The sequence below is a fragment of the Dreissena polymorpha genome, chromosome 13 (genome assembly GCF_020536995.1).
Source record: "Dreissena polymorpha isolate Duluth1 chromosome 13, UMN_Dpol_1.0, whole genome shotgun sequence".
Taxonomy (NCBI): domain Eukaryota; kingdom Metazoa; phylum Mollusca; class Bivalvia; order Myida; family Dreissenidae; genus Dreissena; species Dreissena polymorpha.
In genome coordinates this window covers 8,097,402-8,122,315 of record NC_068367.1, presented here as the reverse complement: position 1 = coordinate 8,122,315, position 24,914 = coordinate 8,097,402, and the positions used below count along the sequence as shown (strand labels likewise).

At 36.9% G+C, this 24,914-nt stretch overlaps 1 protein-coding gene and 1 long non-coding RNA gene across 3 annotated transcripts in view; one reads left to right on the top strand and one right to left on the bottom strand.

Annotated features, from left to right (window-relative positions):
- The window catches only part of LOC127854413 (centrosomal protein of 192 kDa-like), a 41,658-nt gene extending 19,382 nt beyond the window's left edge, over window positions 1-22,276 (top strand). For both annotated transcript variants that reach the window (XM_052389433.1, XM_052389434.1), the window contains 15 exons: window positions 3,708-3,786; window positions 4,871-5,032; window positions 5,546-5,729; window positions 6,212-6,416; window positions 9,020-9,184; window positions 10,065-10,156; window positions 10,447-10,498; window positions 11,034-11,099; window positions 11,505-11,601; window positions 13,361-13,633; window positions 15,584-15,679; window positions 17,544-17,693; window positions 18,302-18,363; window positions 19,480-19,662; window positions 20,020-22,276. In XM_052389433.1, the coding sequence (XP_052245393.1) occupies window positions 3,708-3,786; window positions 4,871-5,032; window positions 5,546-5,729; window positions 6,212-6,416; window positions 9,020-9,184; window positions 10,065-10,156; window positions 10,447-10,498; window positions 11,034-11,099; window positions 11,505-11,601; window positions 13,361-13,633; window positions 15,584-15,679; window positions 17,544-17,693; window positions 18,302-18,363; window positions 19,480-19,662; window positions 20,020-20,173 (2,020 nt within the window). In that variant the 3' untranslated portion in view covers window positions 20,174-22,276. The remainder of the gene's footprint in view (window positions 1-3,707; window positions 3,787-4,870; window positions 5,033-5,545; window positions 5,730-6,211; window positions 6,417-9,019; window positions 9,185-10,064; window positions 10,157-10,446; window positions 10,499-11,033; window positions 11,100-11,504; window positions 11,602-13,360; window positions 13,634-15,583; window positions 15,680-17,543; window positions 17,694-18,301; window positions 18,364-19,479; window positions 19,663-20,019) is intronic.
- On the bottom strand, window positions 22,176-23,042 carry LOC127854420 (uncharacterized). The gene is made up of 2 exons (XR_008037040.1): window positions 22,727-23,042; window positions 22,176-22,557 (listed from the first exon to the last, which is right to left on the bottom strand). It is a non-coding gene; the product is annotated as an uncharacterized LOC127854420 (long non-coding RNA).
- Window positions 23,043-24,914: the final 1,872 nt, after the last annotated feature.

The window sequence follows — 24,914 nt, the reverse complement described above, 5'->3', positions numbered from 1 at the left end:
AGTTGTCTAGATGAATTACTTTTTCTTTTTTCGAGTTACAAACTCGATACTTTAATATAACTTAAAATACAATTAAACCGCTCGTGTTTTTTATGATCTAGTTAATTAAAATACACTGCTGTCATTAAGGCTAGTTTGGGAGTAAAAAACAATTTAATTCGGCAATCGGCAGACAGGTGTAATTGACTCTATTAGCATCATAAAACTAATTATTTAATTACCACTCTTTACCACTCTTTACTTCAGATATGGTAAATATGCGGTACAAAGATAAATAGTGGTCAGCTAAGAAATAGTTATTTACGGGTATTGTCAGTTGTTTTTTTTCATTTGCTAATCTCTTTATACGACTTAGCGTCCAGTCGCTATTTTGTAGGCAGACGACGATAATTATTAACTGTGTATTCAAAGTATACAGTGTCTGCGCATGGATGATCCAATATTATCCGATAGCTCCTCCCGTTCTCACGTTTCATTCAACAACGTCATTTCATGTGTAAGCGAGCTCAATGTTGATTGGCCAGCTACCATGCGCACTTCAATAACAATAAGGTCAAGCGATGTCTCATAATCGGGTACAGACCGGGTTTCGTTTACTGTTCGAATTGCGAACACTTTCATTAAAACAAAGAGACAAATATAGAAAACCAGTCTGATATAAATGGCGGATGTTTTCAATGAAATTTTACTAGATTTTCGCATTTTCACAAATAAGATTTTTATTGAGCCAAATTCTCAATATTTTCGCAAATGACTCAAATGGCGAACGACAGCACGAGCCCTGTTGCACCCCTTTGATGTAATGGTGTAGTTCAAAATGGCTGCCGCTAAGCGAATAACAGCGATTTAGTTGAAAATTTGCACAGGAAAAATTTTGTTCTGCTCTAAACTCGTATATTATACGCACCCCCTACTTGAAGAAAAAATCTGCAGGTAAAAAAGTGGGTATTATATTCGTAGATTTACGGTATCTCATGAAGCTTCACATTTTGAGTGGTGAAAGGTCAAGGTCATCCTTCAAGGTCAAAAGTAAAAAAATACAATCCAATGGAAGTAATAAGCTTTAAAAGGGAGATAATTTCTGTACCTGCCTAATGATATATTGAAATTTTATTTCAAAGCGGCGCAATAGGGGGCATTGTGTATCTGACAAACACATCACTTGTTTTTTTTCTGTTGTGTTTGCCAGTTAATGTTCCAAAGATAATATATCTATGAAATATTGAGTTTCGCAAAATCGTTTCTGTCAGTTCTTGGGTCAAAATTTTGTTGAACAAAATTTCTGTTCTGCAGATTGTTTTGTACGTTTGTCCCAAAGTAAACTGTGGAAAAAGACCTTCTTTTTTTTTTTTTTCTTTCCTTGTCACAATCAAATTTTTTTTTGAAAGACTCACTAGCAAATGTGGTTTTCTGCCTTTGTCAAAGAGTTTACTCTGAATGGAGCAAACAGCTGTCAATGTACTGAATTTGACTGTGACAAAAAAAGTTGTAATGCACCCGGTCTGTCCGTGTGGTATTCAGTTTTCCATGCAACCCTTTCAGATATCGAGCTGATTTTTAGCTCATCTATTTTTATGCCCCCCTTCGAAGAAGAGGGGGTATATTGCTTTGCTCATGTCGGTCTGTCGGTCGGTCAGTCCACCAGGCGGTTTCCGGATGATAACTCAAGAACACTTGGGCCTAGGATCATGAAACTTCATAGGTACATTGATCATGACACCCAGATGACCCCTATTGATTTTGAGGTCACTAGGTCAAGGTCACGGTGACCCGAAATAGTAAAATGGTTTCCGGATGATATCTCAAGAACGCTTATGCCTAGGATCATGAAACTTGATAGGTAGATTGATCATGACCCGCAGATGACCCCTATTGATTTTCAGGTCACTTGGTCAAAGGTCAAGGTCACAGTGACCCGAAATAGTAAAATGGTTTCCGGATGATAACTCAAGAACGCATATGCCTAGGATCATGAAACTTCATAGGTAGATAGATCATGACTCGCAGATGACCCCTATTGATTTTAAGGTCAGTAGGTCAGAGGTAAAGGTCACAGTGACCAGAAATAGTAAAATGGTTTCCGGATGATAACTCAAGAACACATATGCCTAGGATCATGAAACTTCATGGGTAGATTGATCATGACTCGCAGATGACCCCTATTGATTTTGAAGGCACTAGGTCAAAAGTCAAGGTCACGGTGACCCGAAATAGTTAAATGGTTTCCGGATGATATCTCAAGAACGCTTACGCCTAGGATCATGAAACTTCATAGGTACATTGAACATGACTCGCAGACGACCCATATTGATGATAACTCAAGAACGCTTTTGCCTTGTTTATAACTGACTTTGATATATGAAAACAATTCAACATATTTTATTTAATAATGCAAAAACTATTTTATAAAAACACAATGTCTTGAACAAATATGGTTGTTTTCAGTATCTCAAAGTGTTCTTGCTAAACAGATTGTAAACAGTCATCCCCTATAAGATGCTGAGATGCTTATCTCATGATCTCAAATTTGGACAACAATTTGTTGAAAAATGACTTCCATTTTCTTATGCTGATGCTTATTACTAAATTACTGTCCTCATATTACTTTTATCCAAAATAATTTAAGCTTTGTCGCAACGGGTAACAAATGTCTATTTAAAAAAAAATAAACACACACACACAAAACTACTGATTACGCATAAATGCCGAAACAGCAAACCTCTTCTTTTCACAAAACAACGTTGACAACCCTTGTTTCCTGTATACGACGGTTGAGTTCAAAAATGGTTTGATCCATCTAGTAACATGACCGCCGGGGGGGGCGGGGTCATTTTCCTTATATTTATATACTGAAAAAGCCTGTGAACACTCTAAAAGTCACATTTTTTGGCCAATCATCATGAAACTTGGTCAAAACATTGGTTTTATTGATAGGTCGGATAAGTTTGAAAATGGTCGTGATCAGTGGAAAAACATTGCCGCCAGGGGATGGGGCAGTTTTCTCTATATGTTTGTAAGAAGCATTTTCCTTATATATAATTTTTTTTTTTTAATCTGGGTATTAAAAACTTGGCTGCAAGGGTGGGTGGGGCTATTTTCTATATAGGCCTATTGTGAATACTTTGGAACACCTTATTTTTAAAGTCAGTCTTGTCATTCTAATAATTTGAAATATTTGCTGAAGAGTTTTAATCTTAGTTTCTTTCCATCTAAGTATGTCAGGTGAGCGACCCAGGCCCCTTTGGGGCTTCTTGTTTTAGACATGGTTAAAAAAAAGTAAAAAAAAAAACTATATTATTTTTGAAATACTGTCCAACCATCCCACCCAAGAATACCCCCCCCCCCCCCCCCCCCAAAAAAAAAACATTTTTGGATGATAATGTAATAAATGACCACACACCCACACTATACACCCCTCTTCACCCATCCTCCCTCCTTTGTGATTGAAGTATTGAGATAGGTCCCTTCACCTTTAAAAGTTAAATAGATGAGCGGTCTGCACCCGCAAGGCGGTGCTCTTGTTGGTATGTGAGTCTACTTACATGGCCTACATATGAAGTGTGAAATTTGTTCTGGTCAGCCTATTTTTGGCAAAGTAATGGGCCTAGTTTTCTCTAAAATAGCTGTTGATAGATTTCATAGCGCAGTAGGGGGCATTGTGTTTTTCAAACGCAGCTTTTGTTTAATACTAATTTCATTTGTTAAAGTGTGAAGTGCTACAGATTGAAGAACAATAACCCAACTCCTGTGCTGTTGACAGCCAAGGTGACTGATTCGGATATCAGGGTATGCATTTTTCATTTTTCTGCTGGAAAGGTTTTAAAATACTTCACTGATTTAACTTGAGAACTCAAAAAAAAAAGAACAAAAAAAGTAAGTAATCTGTTTTATAACTTTTTAAGTTGAAAAGATTAATGTGTTCATATAAGTGTAGCATACTTGAAGTTGAGCCTTGTTCAGTGCAAAGAGGGTTTAATGCGTAAAGTATCGTTTCAGATTAGCTTGTGCATTCTGCATGGCTAATCAGGGACAACACATTCCACCAAATCTGGATTTTTGCTGAGAAGAGACTTTCTTTAAACAGAAAATATCATACAAGTGGAAAGCGTCTCCACAGGGTAATCTGGGACTACACTTTATGCACATGCATTAAACTCCTTTTTCACAGAGCTAGGCTAAATTATTTGATTTTCCTGCCATAAAATGTCTGATTCATTTATTATGCCCTCGGTAGGGTGGCATTTAGCAGTTGAACTTTCCGTCCGTCTGTCAGTCAGTCTGTCTGTCGTCCGTCTGTAAACTTTTACATTGCCCATAACTTTTGCAATATTGAAGATAGCAACTTGATATTTGGCATGCATGTGTATCTCATGAAGCTGCACATTTTGAGTGGTGGATGGTCAAGGTCAAGGTCAAATATATGGCCTCAAAGCGACGCAATAGGGGTCATTGTGTTTTTGACAAACATATCTCTTGGGTTTTTTTACAAAATGACGTATTTTGTGACTTTCCTTATAAATAAATAAATCATTTATTTAAATGCATTATTTTATTTAGTATTGCGTTAACAGTGCTAAATAATGTATTCACAGCATTATATTCGAATACTGGATGGGTTATCCAAATACCAATTTCTTATACGATGACCATCATAATAATTATGTGATTGTTTGGAAACAAACCATTTTAAACTTGAATCTATTTTTAAAAGTCTTAAATTTTGTTTGATTGTTAAGGCACATCAAAGGGTTTCTAAGCGGTTGAGGGTTAATCTATCTATAAGGTCAGCAAAGGCGAGCCCAAATTTGTTGCTCTGTATCCTTCCACATGTAATTCATTTAAATATGTTGTTTGCTGTTTCATGGTTCAGTTGGCCCGGGAGGCAGATCGAAGGGTCGAAGGAAGCGACACATTAGACCTGGAGGTGTCCCCCACCCACACGCTGCCTGTCTATGTGATGTACGCCCCGTTGTTACGACAACACCTGAGGAGCAAGGTCACCATGCGACACCCAGCATCTGGCAAATACACGGTATGATTTTGTGAAAGCCATGCTTAATTCATGTGCGCAAATCGTTCTCCCAGATAAGCCTGGACAGTCCGCACAGGCTCATCAGATACCCTGGACAGTCCGCACAGGCTCATCAGATACCCTGGACAGTCCGCTTAGGCTCATCAGATACGACACTTTCTGCCTTTACTTGATTTTCCTGTAAAAGCGGTTTTCTTAATGTCGTAGATGTTTAAAGAACATTTGAATTTTCCCTGGAAAGGTTACTTCTAGACATCAAAGTTCCTGGGTCCACTGAATTTTGTGTTGACAATAAATAAAGTTTTTATAGAATCATAATATTACCTCAGGGATGTAAAAAAATTAATCTGTCTGAAAAATTGCTGTCATTGTAGTTACATAATAATATACAGAGGATTTTTGGAGTTCAATGCACTATCAATTATACTCATATAAGACAGTATAGAATGATTTTTGGTGGGTGGGGTGATCTAGGCTGACTTTGTTGCAGTCATTTGTGTGTGTGTTTACCAGGTAAAGATCCAAGGGTACGGTGGTGTCAGCAGACTGCACTGCAAAGAGGACTGCCTGGAGACGACCTTTGTGGAAGGTCACACGTGTTTCACCGTGACCTCATTCTCAATGGATAAGGTCAAGGACATATTCTTGACCAACCTTGGAGACCGTGCTGCAAGAGTGCACGTTGCAGTGTATGAAGGTATTCTGAAATTCACTTAAATACTGCATGTATATTAACGGAAGCGGAATTATTAATTGTCTGTATGGGTCAGGTTGTTTAACAGCATAAAAAGAGTGTTTTAAAAAGCAACAACATACTGTTGGACATTAAAGAACAGTAGCTGGCATTGTGTTTCACAAATGCAGCTCTTGTTTCTTGTTGCTGTGTTTAAAAAATGCGCCTTTGAAGCAAAAGTTCCCTACATGAACAGTGTGTCACAAGTGGATTTCTTATTCATGGGGGTCTCATCAGCTTATATACATGTATTAAGTTTAAAGAAATTCTTTTCTTAGCAAAAACCTAGCCTAGGCAAAAATTGCCTTCACTGATTAGCCTGTGCGGAGTGCACAGGCTAATCTGGGATGACACTTATCGCTGATTCATTAAACACCATTTTCACAGAATGTGGTCCATTGGTCCATATAAACAGTGTGTCACAAGTGAATCACTTATTCATTTAGACCTGAAGTGCACAGAATGCCTACTGTCTGGAGAGATTATTGTGAAGCCCAGTGAGTTATCCCTAATGGATGGAGAAAGCAAGAAGATGAAACTCGTTGTCGGAATGAAAGAGGCAGAGTTCACTCGTCGGCAGGAACAGAATTCGGTCGGGGCGGCTCTTTGCTTTGAATACGTGGACCAGGTGGAGTCCAATCATCCATTCAGGTTAACATCCAGTCCAAAAGTCTGTAAGCCTTGTTCTGGGATGATGGGCTCTTAAATATTTGCTTTAAGTGTTACACAAGTCTGCACATGCTAATATGGGATGACATTTTAAGCTCATGCATTAAACCACATTACCCAGGGCTAGGCCCCTTTTTATGCCCCCGGTAGGGTGGCATATAGCAGTTTAATTGTCCGTCAGTCAGTATGTCAGTCTGTCCATCCAAAAAAAACTTTAACGTTGGCCACAACTTTTGCAATATTGAAGATAGCAACTTGATATTTGGCATGCATGTGTATCTCATGAAGCTGCACATTTTGAGTGGTGGAAGGTCAAGGTCATCTTTCAAGGTCAAAGGTCAAAAAAAAAATTTATTTCAAAGCGGCGCAATAGGGGGCATTGTGTTTCTGACGAACACATCTCTTGTATGGAATGTGTTACATCAGCAAATGAAAGTTATGACAGCATGCTGGCCTGTGCTTTGATTCACCTGTATTTAAAATATTAATACACCAAATACATTCTCTCTTATGTTCTGAAGTTTATTTACAGTTTTGTCAATTTTGTTCTGTCATTTAATTTCTATTTTAACTAAAAATGGCGCGGCAGAGGCCAACGCGTATCCCCACGCCGCATATTTGACCCAGGGGCGCCCCAGGGTTGGTAATGGGGCCATGCATAGTTGAGATTGACCGTATAGTCATAAGAGAAGTTCAGTATCAATCTGAAGTGAATCTGTGTAGAAATGAAGAAATTATAGTAAAAGGCAATTTTGGGTGGGCGTGGCCTATGTGGGTGGGGCGCCCCAGGGTTGATAATGGGGCCAATGCATAGTTGAGATTGACTGTATTGTCATAAGAGACGTTCCAGGGGTTTTTATCTGATTTTGGGGAAAGGCCCTGGCCTTTTTTGAGGGGAAAAAAATTGCCCGAAATGCCGGATTTGGGGGGAAAAATCACGCGAAGCGACGGATCTTGGAGAAAATAAGAAAAGTCTTAAATAATCAATTCAACATATTTTGTTGTTTAAAACAAATACAAGGCAACAGATAATTTACTTATGCAATATGTTATATTTTTTACACTGGATCAGGTTAACTTATGTATTTAAAGTTTAAAAAAAAACTTTTTATTTGACCTTGAAGGATGACCTTTCACCACTCAAAATGTGCAGCTCCATGAGGTACACATGCATGCCAAATATGAAGTTGCTATGTTCAAAATTTAAAAAGTTATTGCATAACTTTACTGTACCGTATTGTTTTGGGACGGAACTTTTTAACCTTTGACCTTGAAGGATGACCTTGACCTTTCACCACTCAAAATGTGCAGCTCCATGAGATGCACATGCATGCCAAATATCAAGTTGCTATGTTCAATATTGAAAAAGTTATTGCAAAACTTTACTGGACAATAAAGTTTTGGGACAGAATTACAGACAGAAAGAAAGAAAGACAGGCCAAAGACAATATGCCCCCGATCTATCGATCCGGGGGCATAAAAATTATAGTAAATAGCAATTTTGGGTGGACGTGGCTTATGTGGGCGGGGCGCCCCAGGGTTGGTAATGGGGCCATGCATAGTTGAGATTGACCGTATTGTCATAAGAGAAGTTCAGTATCAATTTGAAGTGAATCGGTGTAGAAATGAAGAAATTATAGTAAAAGGCAATTTTGGGTGGGCGTGGCCTATGTGGGCAGGGGACCCCAGGGTTGGTAATGGGGAAATGCATAGCTTAGATTGACTGTATTGTCATAGGAGAAGTTCAGTATCAATTTGAAGTGAATCAGTGTAGACAGGAAGAAATTATAGTAAAAGGCAACTTTGGGTGGGCATGGCCTATGTGGGCGGGGAGCCCCAGGGTTGGTAATGGGGCCATGCATAGTTGAGATTGACCGGTTTGTCATAAGAGAGGTTCAGTATCAATTTGAAGACAGGCGGTGAAGAAATTATAGTAAAATAACCTAAAAAAATGAGTAAAAATTTCTGACCCTGCCCCACCCCAACCCCCATACCTTTTGACCCAGGGGTCAGATCAAAATTCCAAATAGTGCAGGGTCGCTCATATGCTCATAGCTACCATGTGTGTAAGTTTCAAGGCTCTAGTGCTAATAGTGAATGAGGAGATAGTGGCTAGGACAGACAGACAGACGGACTGACGGCAGAGATAACCACAATATCCCCACGCTTTGCAAAAAGGATGGGGATAATGATTTAGAAATTAGAGGGTATTCAATGTTCGAGAGTATTTCATGTAACTCATTTTCATCATTTCAATTATATTGATCAAGAAAAGTTCTTGGATTATATAAATTACCAACAAAATATCTCCAACCTGTCCCCAAAAATATTTGAATTTATGTAAATGTAATAGCAATCAATTGTTACACAAGTACTACTCATCAGCTGGCGTGTCTGATTTGCATCAAAATAATTTTTGGTTAAACTCGCTGTTCACAAACAAATATTGATATTTGTTAACTTTGCATTTCACATTAAAAAACATTGATTGTACACTCATTTGAATCAGGACTTCAGCTAAACAATGAACATGGAACATTGAATTCAAAGGAGTTGTAGTTAATGTTTTGTTTGCCTTAATTCAGGTCCAAGTTGATAGTGGGTCTGGTTCGAGGTTTTGCCGCTAGTGGCACACCCACCACAACCACCCCCCTGCGCTCTGTCCGTCCTTACAGGCCTTCATACTTCTCAGAGATAGCGACAGATCTCAGCAGTCGTTTCAGCACCACCAGCGACGACATGACTGAAAGGTGACTGCTTCTTTTTCTTTTTCTATCTCCAAGATTGGGCCTTTCAGTCAAAATAAGGCAGTTTTTTTTGCATTTAGGTGGAACTTTTTCATGGCAGGAAAATTTAAAAAATATAATTTTTTTTGTCAGCTTGAGGAGGTAACAAAACTGCAGGATTTGAACAGAAGTTTCTTAAGGGATAACAACTTATAACTGCCCTGATATTGAAAGAAGGAAAATGTTGTGAATGCAGATTCAACCCTCATTCTTCTGTCCCACATATGCTGGTAGGCATATTGAATAATTGACTGCAGAGTAGATGTGTTGTTTCCAAGAACAGTATTTAAGGGTTCAAATAAAGATTAGGTTAAATTACACTAAACACTTAACCAAGCCCAAGTATTGGGATGTTTTTACACCCAAACAGACTGTGATCAAATGGCCTCAAACTGTGTTCTTATTTCTTATAAATGCATAGTATCTGTTACATAAATAGTTTGGTACTGGTATTTCAAAGTTAGGGGAAAACTGGGCTTAATGCATGCAAGTAACAAGGCTAATAAGGGACGACAGTTACCACTTTTATAGAAGTGTTTTAAGGAAGTATCTGCTAAAACAAAACTCCAGTTAAGGCTGAAAAGGTGATCCCTGATGGGAATTGCACAGCCTGTGACAGGCTAATCTGGCAAACCTTTATGCACATGTATGAAGCCAAATTGTCAAGCGTGTCTGACATGGTGTTCACCCCTAGTCTCACCGAAAAGCACTGAAAAGCACTCAATTTCTCTATATATACATGAAAGTAAGCTATAAGGGCCGATATTAATGGATTGAAAAGATGTATTTATGTATTTAGTGCTAGTCTCTTAAAAGAGCTTTATTTTTGCTTTTTCCATTTCAGGTTTTCCCATGGTACTGAGTCCTCAGTGGTAGAGAGGATAGGGGGCTGGTCCGTGAAGCCATCAAAACTAGTCATTTACTGCTCAAACAGAGGTGCCACTACCTTGTGCATTATTTTTCAGTTTAATTTAAACCTATTTATATGAGCTCGATTGCAGCAAAACCTTAGGTTTATTGAACTGCTCTCGATTCTGTTTTCTGGGTAGAACCAGTACTTGGTGTCTTTGGGGGAGATCTCCTGGTTGCCAGGCAGACACCATATCCACTACCCCACAGTGAACTTAATTATTTTTCAACTTTGTAATTTTTCGTTCTTTCTGATGTGTATGACCATTTAGCATTTGATTATTAATGTTTACAGCTTATTTCGTTCATCTTTATAGGTCAAGAATTTGAGACGTTTTACATCTACAATCACAATTCCGTGGGAATAAGGTATTACTTGTTTGTGATATCAAAAGCAGTACCTTTATCAACATTTATGTGTGAAGGTTAGTAAATAGATTAATAAATTAAGACATGGAAATGTAAGTGTATTTGTGAAACATGGATAGTTTATCCTACAACCACTTTACATGGGTACTCAGACATGGACTGAAGTGGGGGGGGGGTCATTCAAAATCTGTCTGGTACTCGGACATATTCCCAATGGGAAAAAGTATATAATTTTCCTAAATGGGAGGTAAAAATTCCCAATGGAAGGCCACCCCCCCCCCCCCCCCCCTAAAAAAAAAGAAAAAGATCTGAATAATTTGTTTATCTCCCATCTATTTAAGATCAACCTTAGTAAATTAAATACTGAAAACACTTGTATTCCAAATTTTGAAGCACATTTTAGCAAAACAACAACAACAATAATTTCCCACTTAAAGTCAAAATGCCGCAATTTTTTCCAATCCAAAGGGATCCGGCCTAATTCCCAAAATGGTGGGGGAAAAATGGTGACTGAAGGATGTACTTACTTTTGCAGGTTTGAAATGTTCTGGCCAGGTGGAAACCTGTCATTGACTCCTGGCAGTGGAACAATCTTGCCAAGGTTTGTACACCGGGGGAACAGTTTGGAACCTGCAGCACTTGGGAATATTTAACCAAAAATCCGCAATATCTATTTTTCAGACAAATTTTGTCAGTATTTTTTAGTAAAAACTGCAAGAAATACTTTTCATAGCTTTTGCTTGCATGTCCACTTATTGTGGAATTGGCATTAAAAGCACTCCATGAGCAGTGTTTGAGATAATTAATTTGTTGATTTATTACTAATGAAATTAATGATTGTGTTCCTTCCCTGTCGTTGTCTTCTTTTAGTTAATAATTTTCTTGTTCATACTTATGTTGTTGTTGTTTTATTTTGATTCAAATATTTCCTTGTTAGACCCCTGAAGGTACCATGAATGTAACTTGATTTATAAAAAATGTATTTCCTATCATTTGTTCATTTAAGAGAGAACCAGTGCATCCGTGTGTACCCAACCACAGTAACCACCCAGAGTCCACCTTGGTCGGGTCAGATAATTGTGTCAGTTGACAGGCAGACAGAGGTATGTGTACTACACATGGAGAGTCTGTGCAAAGGTCCCAAGTCTGCTACTTGTCACAAGGTCTTGTAATTATTACTAGCCCAATCTTTTAATGTTCACTGACCTCTGGAAGTTTAACTGACATTGTCTCAGGGCTAATGGATATCATTGGGGATTTGCTGTATCTGCACAGTTAGCAGGGTTGCCACTTAACTTGAAAAGTCAGGGAAAGTTGATTTTTTTTCAAAATCAGTGAAAAGTCCGGGAATTTAAAAAATGGTCAGCGAAAAATGAAATTTCAGGAAAGTCAGGGAAAAATAAAATTTTGGGTTGATGCACAAGTTATTTAGTGGCTATGGCAGTCATCAGGTATCATTTGTAGATTCAATAGTTTATTTTTTATTTGAAATGTTTTGACTATTTCTATGTACATAAAAGATTAACATGTGTAAAGCATGTTTAAAACTGTAAATTTATCTTTGAATAATTTTTTGTATCCTTGAAGGCTTAAAGGATTTGCAACCCTTACCCAGAGCTTATTAATTCTATATTTTATGCTTTGCAGAATCATTAGAGATGACAGCAGCCATGAAAGAGCTTTACTTACTTTGCTTATTTATGTATTTATTACATGTATCTATCTATAGACAAATGTTTTGTTCATAGATTTTGAGACATAATCATAAAATGTGGTGGTTGTACATGCATAACTTTTTTATCTTTGGTTTTGTGGTATTTACTATATAACCTTGCAGCATGCATAGTTAAGTGTACCAGTAGTACTGCTTTGTTATTTGTTAAATATTTTATGTTAAAGAATAAAATAAACATTAAATTGGTGGATTTGGTCGGCTGTATGGGGAGGAGGAGGCCGAATATGTTGCGAAATCAGTCAGTGAAAACCAAGATTTGGTCAGGGAAAAGTCAGTGAAAAGTCAGGGAATTTTATTTCATCAGGTTGGTGGCAATCCTGGTTAGCACGTTATGGTTGTGTTCATTTAAATGGCTTAATGCAACTAATTTATGTGAATTACATATGAGCCATGCTCTGTGAAAAGGGGTTTAAATCATGTGCGTAAAGTGTCGTCCCAGATTAGCCTGTACAGTCCGCTAATCAGGGATGACACTATCCGCTTTTATGATATTTTTCGTTTCAAGAAAGTCTCTTCGTAGCAAAAATACAGTTTATGCCGAACATGTTGTCCCTGATTAGCAATGTGTGGATTGCACAGGCTAATCTGGGACAACACTTGATACACATGCATTAAACACCCTTTTCACAGAGCATGACCCATATGTATTCCGCTATTGTACATTAAGTTCTAAATATGGTATATGAGAAAAAAGTGTGATTACTAAGACTATATTGTAGTTTTTGTTTGTCAAACTATTTAATTCTAAATATCACATTCAACTTTTTCTCTGCAAAATAAATTATGTATTGCAGTGTCAAATGTTATTTGAAACTTCTTTAAAGATCTATTAGAGTTGTTTCATATTCTAGAATAATATGAAAACTATTTTACATTTTATATCAAAGCTACTTCACTTACAGGTGTGAAATATATCAGGGAATTTGACATAAAGTGAGCCTGGCTCTGAAAAAATGGGGTTTAATGCATGTGGGTTAAGTGTATTCCCAGATTAGCTTGCGCAGTCTTCACAGGCTTGAACTGTGGAGAATGAACACACACACATTAAGGGCATTTGTCCCAGAATGAGGCTCAAATCAGCCTGCATATTTCAGAGCATTCAAGTCAACTCAGCCTGCATATTTCAGAGCATCCTAGTCGAGGTGAAACAAGATGCCAGTGCAACCAATCAAGACATTCCAGAGAAGGACAACCGCAGTCTGGTTCCTATTAGTAGCAATGTTAACCTGTCCAGCGTGGGAACCAATCGACTGGGCCACCTCGAAGTGTCCAGGACGTCTGTCCAGTTTCCGTCGACGAGGATCGGCAAGTGTTCTGAGCAGACCATTGACATATCAAACATCGGGCCGGAGACCTTGAGATGGCTGTTCTCGTCATTTGCACCGCTGTATATGAAGAGGGTAGGCTGCTTTTTCCATTGTGTTCTTTGTGGTATATCTGTAATATATTGTTAGCTCGGCTGTTTTCAGAGAAAACCCGAGCTATTGTCATAGCCAGCTCGTTGTGTGCTGTCCGCCGTAGGCGTCGTGCTAAAACCTTAACATTGGCCATAACTTTTTAAATATTGAAGATAGCAACTTGATATTTGGCATGCATGTGTATCTCATGGAGCTGCACATTTTGAGTGGTATAATTTCAAGGTGAACATCATCCTTTAAGGTCTAGGGTCAAAAAACAAAGTCAAGGGAAGTAATAAGCTTTAAATGGACATAGTTATCTGACCTGCCCACGTATATATTTTTGTTAAAAAATCAAAGCGCCGCAGTAGGCGGCATTGTTTCTGTCAAACACATTGTGGTAAAAGGTCAACTTCAAGGTCATCCTTCAAGGTCTACGGTAAAAAATACACATTTAAGGGAAGTAATAAGCTTTAAAGGGAGATAATTATTCAATATTGAACATAGCCACTTTATATATTTGGTATGCATGTGGAGCTGCACATTTTGAGTGGTGAATCTACAGTCACGGTGGTGGCTTTTAATTATTTGCTACTAAAAATAAAGATTTGTTAGAGACAATTATTTTCAAGGGAAGTAATTTATATAATTATAAATCTCATATCATATATTTCCTTACGAAGAATTGAAGTGCTTTTCACAGTTACTGTACAGATTTATTATTTTGATTATTTATAACTAAAATGATTGATTTAACAAAGGTTTTTTTTTTAAATGATATAATTATCATTTCTTTTGTGTACTTAGTTGTTAATAGTACTGTTCATTACATACCTGTGGACTTATGTCCATAGATACACGATGAACTCTGGCTATGATCTGTTTGATAAACCACAGGCCTTGGTTGTCAGTGATGTCTGACTTGGTCATTTTTGACTGTCTACAGACCCCCCCCCCCCCCCCCCCCTGGACAAAATCCAAGGGAAGTAATAAGCTCTAAAGGGAGATGATTTCTATATCTGCCAAATGATAAATAGAAATTTTATTTCAAAGTGGCGCAGTAGGGGGCATTGTGTTTCTTACGAACACATCTCTTGTTGGGTCACTAGGTCATAGGTCAAAGTCAGTGTGACCTCTAAAGAAAAAAACATTCTGACAAGCTTTCGCAGCCTAGCGTGGCACACTTTATGCGGTGCTCTTGTTTAAAATGTGTTAGTTTTATTATGCTTCCCAAAATAATTTGTGGGGAGCATATAGTCGCCGCTTCCATGTAGGCTTTTTCTCAGCAACTAATGACCAGAATTCAATGAAACTTTATAGGAAGCTTAGCTACCAAGAGGAGATGTGCATATTATCAGCGGGTTCTGGTCGGATGATTTTTCACAGAGTTATGGTCCTTTGAAATGTTTAAATAACTGTACATATAGTGCAATTCTTGTCCGGGCTATTTCTCAGCAACTAATGACTGGAATTCAATGAAATTTTATGGAAAGCTTCACTACTAGAGGAGATGTGCATATTATCAGCGGGTTCTGGTTGGATGATTTTTCACAGAGTTATGGCCCTTTGAAATTTTATATAAAAAATTCTTGTCCCTCCAACTACTGGGCCCTCAAGACGTTTCCTTTTATCTGAATATATAGTGCAATATTTTGACAAAAAAAAAGAGCATCACCTGTCTCCGACGGTTTCTTGTATTTCTTTGTTGGAATTGTTTGTTGTGATGCATGGACATTTAGTCTGGTTACTTTCCTTATGCTTTTTGTGAGAATTTACAACAATGTTAGTGTTGCACCAAAATTTTAACCATTTTACACAATCATTGAATGTGAAATCAATAGACAACATTTGATTAGTAGTCAATTACTTTATTTGATTACTTGTCATTGGAACCATGCTGTATTACTAAAGTAAATATCCATAAGTAAGAGGGATCCTGTTGCATTGTTGTAGAAGACAGAGTCAAGTAAAGATGTGTTCAGAGTGTCCTACAAGGTGTTTGACTTCACCAAGCAGTTTGGGAAACTGAACGCCAAAGAAACCCTGCAGGTACCTGTATTTGCTATCAAATTTTACAGATATGTTAATGATGAATTAATTTGTTGTATATTATTTGATAGTTCTTTATTGCTCATAAAGCATGAAACAATTGGTTTATTTACTCTTGCCAATGTACCAGTTTAAATTTGTAAATGGTGGTAAATGGTGATTGCTGTACATAAACCTTTGACCTTTATATATGTGATATAAAGATCTCTAAAATTATCTGTGAGGAAAAAAGTAAAGCATTTGTCATTTAAGTGATGTTTGTGAACGTTTTTCAGTAGGTGGTTATCGTTTATACTGTAAAGTTTTCCATCCAACTTATTGAAAAATGTTGAATATTGTTGTGGTTTTTTCTCGTGGAAATATAATGTTATATGAGGCCATGTGTTGTAAGTCATCTTTTACAGTAGTTTTTAATAATAAGTACCATCTGGAGGCCTATAACTTGTGTTTACATATTTACATTTGAGACCGGCTCTGAGAAAATGGAACTTAATGCATGTGGGTACAGTGTCTTTCCAGATTAGCCGCTGCAGTCTGCACAGGCTAATAAGGGACAGGACTTTATGACTATACTGTATGAGTGTTTAGATGGGAATTCCTGTAAGCCAAAAATTCCTTTAAAGGGTAACATGTAACCCCTGATTAGCCTGTGTGAACTGGACAGGCTTATCTGTTACAACACAATGCATGTTGATTAAGCTCAGTTTTCCCAGAGCTTGACTCATGCACATTTGAGTGTGTATGATTGTTCCTTGTCTTTGTTCCAAAGCTGACAGTTCATGTTATGAATGGCTGTATATTATATAAATATTACATATCTGACAGGGTAACCTTAGATTTTTTAGCTTGATGAAATAAACCTTGGTTGACAGTATTTTTCCAAAAGTTGACAAATTTACTGTCACCCTGTCAGACATGTAATATTTATTTTATTGTACCAAAAAAACTTTTCAAACATGAACAATTTGCGCTGCGTGTAGCTCACTAGATCTTGATAAGACTTTTTTGTGTGGCAATTTACATCAGATTGACAGATTTGGTCATTTGTTTACAACGGAAATGCAAAATTGTGTACTGCGCATGTGCGAATGGGACAGTATAATTTTTTACCATTCCGCACATGATTGCTAAGGTAGGGGGCGACAGTATTGTTTGAGCTGGCAACAGTATTTTTTGGACAGTAAATTTTTTCCCGCTGGATCTGACAGTATTTCTATGTCACGATGGCCTTTGAGAGTTTAGCTTTGTGAATAAAAGTGAGGTATAATAAGAATACATTTTAATAAAATGAATTTCATTAGAAGCAATTATCTTGTGAAAACAAGGAATATATTTGGGTTGTGTTCTGTGAAAAAGGGGGTTAAATGCCTGTGTGTAGTTTCGTCCCGGATTAGCCTGTGCAGTCCGCATAGGCTAATCTGGGACAACACTTTCGGCTTTTATGATATTTTTCGTTTCAAGAAAGTCTCTTCTAAGCAAAAATCCAGTATAGGCGAAAAGTTCCGTGCCTGATTAGCCTGTGTGGACTGCACAGGCTTATCTGGGATGACACTTAGCGCACATGCATTAACTCTTTCAGTGCGGGAACCGAATTTTGAAGGCCTTTGCAAACAGTTTGGATCCAGATGAGATGCCACAGGATGTGGCGTCTCATCTGGATCCAAACTGTTTGCTATTCTGATAGTATTGTTTGAAAAAAATCGAAGAAAATGCTTATTTTAGAAATTCAGCAGACGACATTTTAGCAGACGACAAATTTCCCAGCATGCAAAGGGTTAAACCCCCTTTTTTATGAAGCATGGCTCATACTAAGTATGTGTGTAGCAGGAAATGTGTAAGATGGTTTCTGGTTGCTGTTTCACAGCTGACTGTACAGTTCATGCCTCAGTCTGCGGGCACGTTCACCCAGTACTGGGACCTCCAGACCAGCAGTAATGCGGGCCTTAGCAAGTCTACCTCCACCACCCAACACCCCCAGCACCAGGACTACATAATGGTGCACCTTACTGGAGAGGTATGCACGGTAGCACTCATGTACTTGTGGGTTGTTTAATTCTTTATTGTAAACCACATAATTGATTGATTCTGTGCTTATGTTAATACCAACCTCATATTGCTTTCTTGGCCTGTCTCAGACAAAAACTGTTTCAGTATGAGTGAAAATACTATACATTTTTAAAGGTTAAGGTTATTTCTTAAAGGTTTTCATTGTAAACCTCGTATTTATTTGACTCTGTCCTTGTGTACATACCAACCACTTATTTCTCTCTTGGTCTGTTTGGGACAAAAACTACCGGTATTTGTTGTTTGTGTGAACAATAATCATATATTTTGTACAGTTTGGCAGAGGTTCACCATTCCTAACTTACCCTTGGACATGTTAGGAAAGATAGACAATTGATATGTCCTACTTATTGTATCACATTAAACATTAAAGATGGGTAAAAAGCTTATATGTAAAGACAGGGTTTTCCGGCAATGTTAGTTCTGTCTAAATTGTTCTGAAATTGGAATTTTTCTTCATACCAGCTTTCTAAATGTATGTGAGATTGTATTAATGTTCTGTTATAGGACCAGGAAGATAATAAAAAAACTCATATTTATGGTTATGTTCTGTTATAGGGCCAGGAAGATGATACAGAAACCCCTCGAGGAAAGAGTGATGTTGAGAATCTCTTGCCAAAGTGAGTGCTAATTGAATTTGAAAGTAAAATAACATATACCACAATATAAGTGATCTGAAGTGTGTCTCATATTCACACATGTTTCGCCCACTGGATTACAACATGATGTGAGCTGTTTGTGTCAGTCTCTGTCAGTTGGTCTGTACATCCATTTTTAGCTTGTTACCACTCTAGAAGCCATAGGTTTGTCTAAATTTAAATGAAACTTGGTCAGAACGTTAATATTGACAATATTTAGGCAAGGTAGAAATTCAAGTGGCATCTAAAGGCAGGTTACTAGGTTAAACTTTAAACATTTTTATCTGAATTCCTTTTTTTGCTAGATAATTATGACGAAATGTAGTTGGAATGTTTGTCTTGACCATACCTTGGCACAAATAAAAACTTGCCTTATGAAGTAAAACAAACAAGCTAGAAATTGCATAATTATTTTACTACTTAAACTCCAATAAATACTATTATGCCATCATGGCTGCTTGCTTGCTGTTGTTGTTTTTCTTTTTTCAAGCGTCAAAAATTCCTGAACAATATGTATATTTTTTTTTTATAACATAAAGAAAACTGAAGTATATGCTCACTTTTTATGCTCTCCCAAAATTTATTTTGGGGGGAGCATATAGTCGCTGCTTCGTCTGTCCATGCCTGTGTCCGTCCGTGCAAAATTTTTGTCCGGGCTTTTTCTCAGCAACTAATGACCGAAATTCAATGAAACTGTATGGGAAGCTTCACTACCAAGAGGAGATGTGCATATTATCAGCGGGTTCTGGTCGGATGATTTTTCACAGAGTTATGGCCCTTTGAAATTTTCTATAAAAAAATTATTGTCCCCCCAACTACTGTGCCCTCAAGACGCTTCCTTTTATCTGAATATATAGTGCAATATTGTGAAAAAAACAACTTTGGGGAGCATCACCCGTCTCCGAAGGTTTCTTGTTTTGTTTAAGAGATATTTACTGACTACAGATCTACAATCTGTAAATTATATTATTCACATAAGCCTTATTCTGAGCTAACTGGGCTAAATGCCTTTGTGTAAAGTGTCGTCCCATATTAGCCTTTACAGTGTGCACAGGCTTATCTGGGACAGCTCTTTACTCACCTGCAAATGTAACGCAGGCTGCCTAGCAACAAATACAGCCTGCGCCTGGGCCAGGAGCTCATGGAGTTCCCGTGCATGGAGCGAGGCAACCGGAGCATGCTGAGGCTGGAGCTGAAGAACAACCATATGGAGGACGTGAAAGTGGAGGTCACTGCACCCCAGCCCCCCTTCCACGTCAACCACTCCAGCTTCAAGATACAGTATGTGGCTCTTTCCTCTAAACCACTCTTCAATATAAAGGTGGCACTTTCCTATATTTATTAAATGCTTAAAGATACAGTAGGGGGCACTTTCCTCTAAACCACTCTTCAATATAAAGGTGTCACTTTTCTGTATTTATTAAATGCTTCAAGATACAGAAAATGGCACTTTCCTCTCTTTGTGTTGATTAGATTCAAGTTTTGTTTTCTCCATATCACAACAAAACTCTTCTCTGTTCTAATCTGATAATGATTTTGTGCATGAGAACGATTCCAACCCATGTTTAATGGTCAGTATATAACAAAAGAAAACAAAGGGATCATACTCTATCATGTTTGAGTATTGTTTGTGATCAGGAAGAAGAAGTATTTACGATTGCCAATAGAGTTCCAGCCAACACGCCCAGGAAGGTTTACAGATGTAGTGAAGTTCCAGAGCTCCAAGGGAGACAATCTTATACTGCAACTGTCAGCAGAGTGTAGATCAACACATTTGACCTCCCTTAGTTAATCTTCAACCATCAAGAATCGTATAAAAAAATCTTAGGATGAAATAAGAATGGAACAATTTGAATGGAATTTTAAAATATCAGAAAATGTATAGTGTCGTTTTTTAATGCCTAACTGATTTTTGGACAGGAGTTTCTTAATCGTAACTGTAGACATAACTGTTATTAATTGCATATTGAATTAGCTATTAATGTGAAATGGTAATAAATCAAATGAGAAACATTATAAGCATGGAGTCGTATAATGCATACTTAAAACTTCAAATAAATTTATACGCAAAAACACACAAAAAAATAGTAGTCCTTCTTCTAGATATTCTAATTCATCACACCAAGGACTTTTTATCAATATAACACAAACATGTTTTGCCTATTCCTTTAATTGTGATTAATAAAAGTGATATCCCTGTGATAAAAATATAAATGTGATACAATGTTAGAGTAACATTTGCAAAAGCTGTGGTCTCATTATTTATTGTTGTTCATGTAATAAATTGTTGAATTTTGTAGTGCACATACAAGCCTGACTAAATTTAAAATTAAAAAAAAAAAAAAAAAAAAAAAAGTGCAGGCATAGTTCTATATTGTTGTTTATAGTGTTGTATGCAACTCTCGATTATTGTGTTAGTTTTGATGTTATTTAACTTGTAAATGTATTTATATTAATGCAGTTGATGTATGTAAATGTGAATATCAAATCAAATTTTGTGTTATCAGACTGGTGAACCTATGTGACAGCTATGTGTGGTTCAGTGAGAATTTCAAATAGATTAATTGTATTCTACAATAGAATTTTCTCTCTAGTTTCAGATATAATTGGTATTTTGAGTGGTATAGTTACTTTTTTCAGTTTCTTTACCTTTGACTCCCTGTAAGCAACCAATTGCTTTTAATGTGTAGTCATTAAAGATTGATATTCAGTATACAATCCAGCATTGAAGTCTTGCCTATATATATATGAGCCATGCTCTGTGAAAGGGGGGTATACTGCATGCAGTCTGCACAGGCTAATCAGGGATGACATTTTCTGCTTTTATAATATTTTCTGTTTAAAGAAAGTCTCTTAGCAAAAATCCCGTTTGGGCAGAAAGTGTTGTCCCTGATTAGCCTGTGTGGACATGCATTAAGTCCCCTTTCACAGAGCGCTGCCCATATTCTTTCTGAATCATTGTATAAATCTTAATCATATGTGCATGTAAATAGTTTGTATTATTATCATGTGGTACATGAAAGTAGTTTGTATTATTATCATGTGAAAAATTATCTTTTCAAAATATTTTCTCACATTGTCGATAATGTACATATATGTTTTTCAAACAGTACCAACAGGATTCACCGTCATTTGTTACATTACCTGTGCTTGTATTATATTAGCCAGACTTGCATTTATGACCATGGCTATTGTTTGAGTTTATATTATGCTAGAATATTAAATGCCTTAAACCACTTTTCAATGTTGAACATTTTGTTTCGTACGTGTGAAATAAAACAATTCATAACAATAAATTAATGTATATAAATGTAGTAGTCCATGCTGTAATGTTTAAGTGTCAGCGCAGACATTCTGGAAGAGTTTGTAAGGAATGTTATTACTTAGGGGTTTCAATATGTTTACCTGTTCCATGAAGTAATCTGTATATTTGCCCATAACTAATTTTCATGTTTTTCTAAAGCCTCAAACTTCAAACTTCTTTTTTTTAACTTGTTGCTCAATGACTTATGACTGATTTTAGACATTTTAAGTAAACTTCATACATGTATACTTTATATCAAGACCCTGCATGACACTTCATACCAGGTTTATCAATTTGTTCTCGAATCAAATTAAAGACAGGAAACAACAAGTTGTGTCCACCTTTCCCTTACAATAACTCCTATCTAATAACCACCATTTGTCTTTTCCCACAAACATGCTATTAGTCTTGTGACAAACTATTTTTACATACTTGCTGTGTAGGTATTAGATTGCTGTATGAATAGTAAAATATTTTGACTTAGTACATGTTAATAAGTAAGTGATAATTAGCTAGTATATTTACTTCGACATTGTACAACTATGCATGGACACAATCTTGAAACGAAAATAAAGAATCCAACTTGTTCAATGTCTGTCTTCATTATCCTTATATTTAAAACATCAATGTGACTCAAAGGTGGAAAAACTAAACAAAACATTGTACTAATATCTGTCATTTACTTGTTACGTATTGTAAATAGAAAAAGTACTGAATGAAGTAAATACTGTATTTTCTATGCACGAGTGCTATACATAAAGGTCCACGCTGAAATCTCGGAAGCCGACCGTCTGCTAAAAGGCTTAGAACTTCTGAACCTCGTCTTCAGTTACACTTGGTTTGATAGTGTCTACACTGTCCCATAAGTCGGCCTGTAATTCAAATACGTGTAAATTACTATTTTTATGGGAAATCTACGGAATATATTGTACAGTTGATGTTAAACGAACAACAATGGAATTCCTAAGTAAGGTTGCGGACAAAAATGCCCTAAACGAAGCAAATTGATCTAAGATTTTTGCGAAAAATATGTATACATACAGCCGTCATTTCAGGTAGTAATAATTTGTTGTGGGCAGCCTTGTCAAAGGTCATCACCATGGCGCCAGGGTCATTTGGTTCACACGGGGTCGAAAAGTCATCATGAATCATAAAGGGCTGCGTCGACGATGGACCAGTGACCTATTGATTTACAACAGTAAAAACAAATGAAAATTCGTAATTTTGATTCTAAAATATATTTATTAGAGTAAAATTATATTTGAAAATTATGTGGCTCTGGTATTCATTCAAGTCGAATTCCGGTGTCATTCATATTCTTGCATTTCTACACGCAAGTCTTATGCGAGTGATGATATTCTCAATATATTATAATTTAACCCCGGCATTTGTACAAATCTTTGTTGCTTAGGTGATGGTGAATGCGTTACCCATGTATTTATCAGCATAACAGAAAATCACAACAAACACACACAAGAACACGTAGGATGAAGTAACATTTGTGTGAATTAAAAACAACAAATTAATTGTAATTATATGTCAACTATTGTTCAACAGTCATTTATGCTACGTTCGTCGAACAATTATATGGAAATAAACGTATTTCTCCTGCTATGTCTTCTACAACGTATTATACATGGGCGATGCTGTTATTGTGTATACAACTGCTATTGTTGTTGTGTCTGTCATTAACACCAACAATTGAGAAACGTTTATGATAAAAGATGCTTGAGCACATGCATATAACTACCGGCATTCCATATCCCCAATCGCGGATGCCTCACCGGCTACCAGGTTTCTAAGCATCCGGTACCTAGCGTCTGCATCCGGCAGGGGCAGGTAAATCTGCCTGTTGAACCGGTGGCGGATTGAGGGGTCCAGGTCCCAAGGCTTGTTCGTAAGTCCGATTAATATCGTGTCTGTTAATATATGGACCAATACACCACATGTATTGCGGTCTCCACAAATTAATATAATGTACTTTACATGTATGTGCATTTTATTAGCCATTTTTTCATGTCAAGGACAACATTAATAAAACACAAAGCTAGTAACTACAGTGCTCAATAACTCGATACTTTGCTAATGTAAAGTGATATTGAGACTTTCGTTATTAAATGTTTCATCGTGAGGTCAAGGGCTCCGTTAGTAAATAAAAAAAAATAAAACTTAAAATACGTTTTACCATTAATAAAGGACAAACAAATTAAACTGTGTAAAATTTGGTTTTCGCGCAATTTCAACGTTTTCTGCTTGTGCTACAATAAGTGAATTTTAATGCATGTGTTTCAACTATAGTTTTTAAGACGCTCCAATGTTTCAAATAAATCGACCCCAGCTGATGTTGTTTCGTCTGCGCGTGGATCAACCTTTAAAATGTCTACGCCATCGATAACGACAACGCAGGGACTGGATTCCAGAATCATTATTCGCAAGTCTCTCAGCCTACTGAAAATGCACGTGCTGGGCAGACAGTTAAAAGCAGTTACTCTGGGTTTAAAACAAACATATAAAGTAACGATAAAAATGTACATTTAAACACAAACAAGAATATTAAGTTATATTAGGTTATATTAATTGAATAACTTCACAGTATTATTACCTGATACTTTAAAATAATTATATCTAACAAACCCCATTTAGCTGTAACAATATTTAGCATGCATAACTTTTTACACGTATTTGTTTCCAAACAAGTGTTTAAGGGACACCGCCCCAGTCACACTCGATTCCGACATAGGTCTTCCGCACGTAGCACGCGCATCGCGAAGACAGTTCATTGGCCAGGCCTTGAACTAGATACGTCTTACCTACACCCGCTGCCTAGATTAGGACCGATGGAAATGTACATAGTTTGAGCTCAACTTAGAAAATATTGGAATATTTTGCTTCATTGTAAAAAACTAATGGGCTTTATACGTTCATAACTGATTCTTATATACAATGTATATATTATTGGTATTTCAAATATTAACAACTGAAAATGTGTCCGAATGACACGGACGCCCCGCTATATTTCGATGAACACAGGCACGAGGGACATTTGCCAATTATAATGTTAACACAGCCTGTGTGCGCCAGTCCATTTTAAGTTTACGGTAACTGTTGCTACGCATTAAGCCTAGTTCACATATGAGTGAATCCGGCTTATGTGCGACAATTGATGTCTTCGGGTATTAATGCAGCATATAATAAAATATTTATATGAATTGCTATGTAATTTTGCATT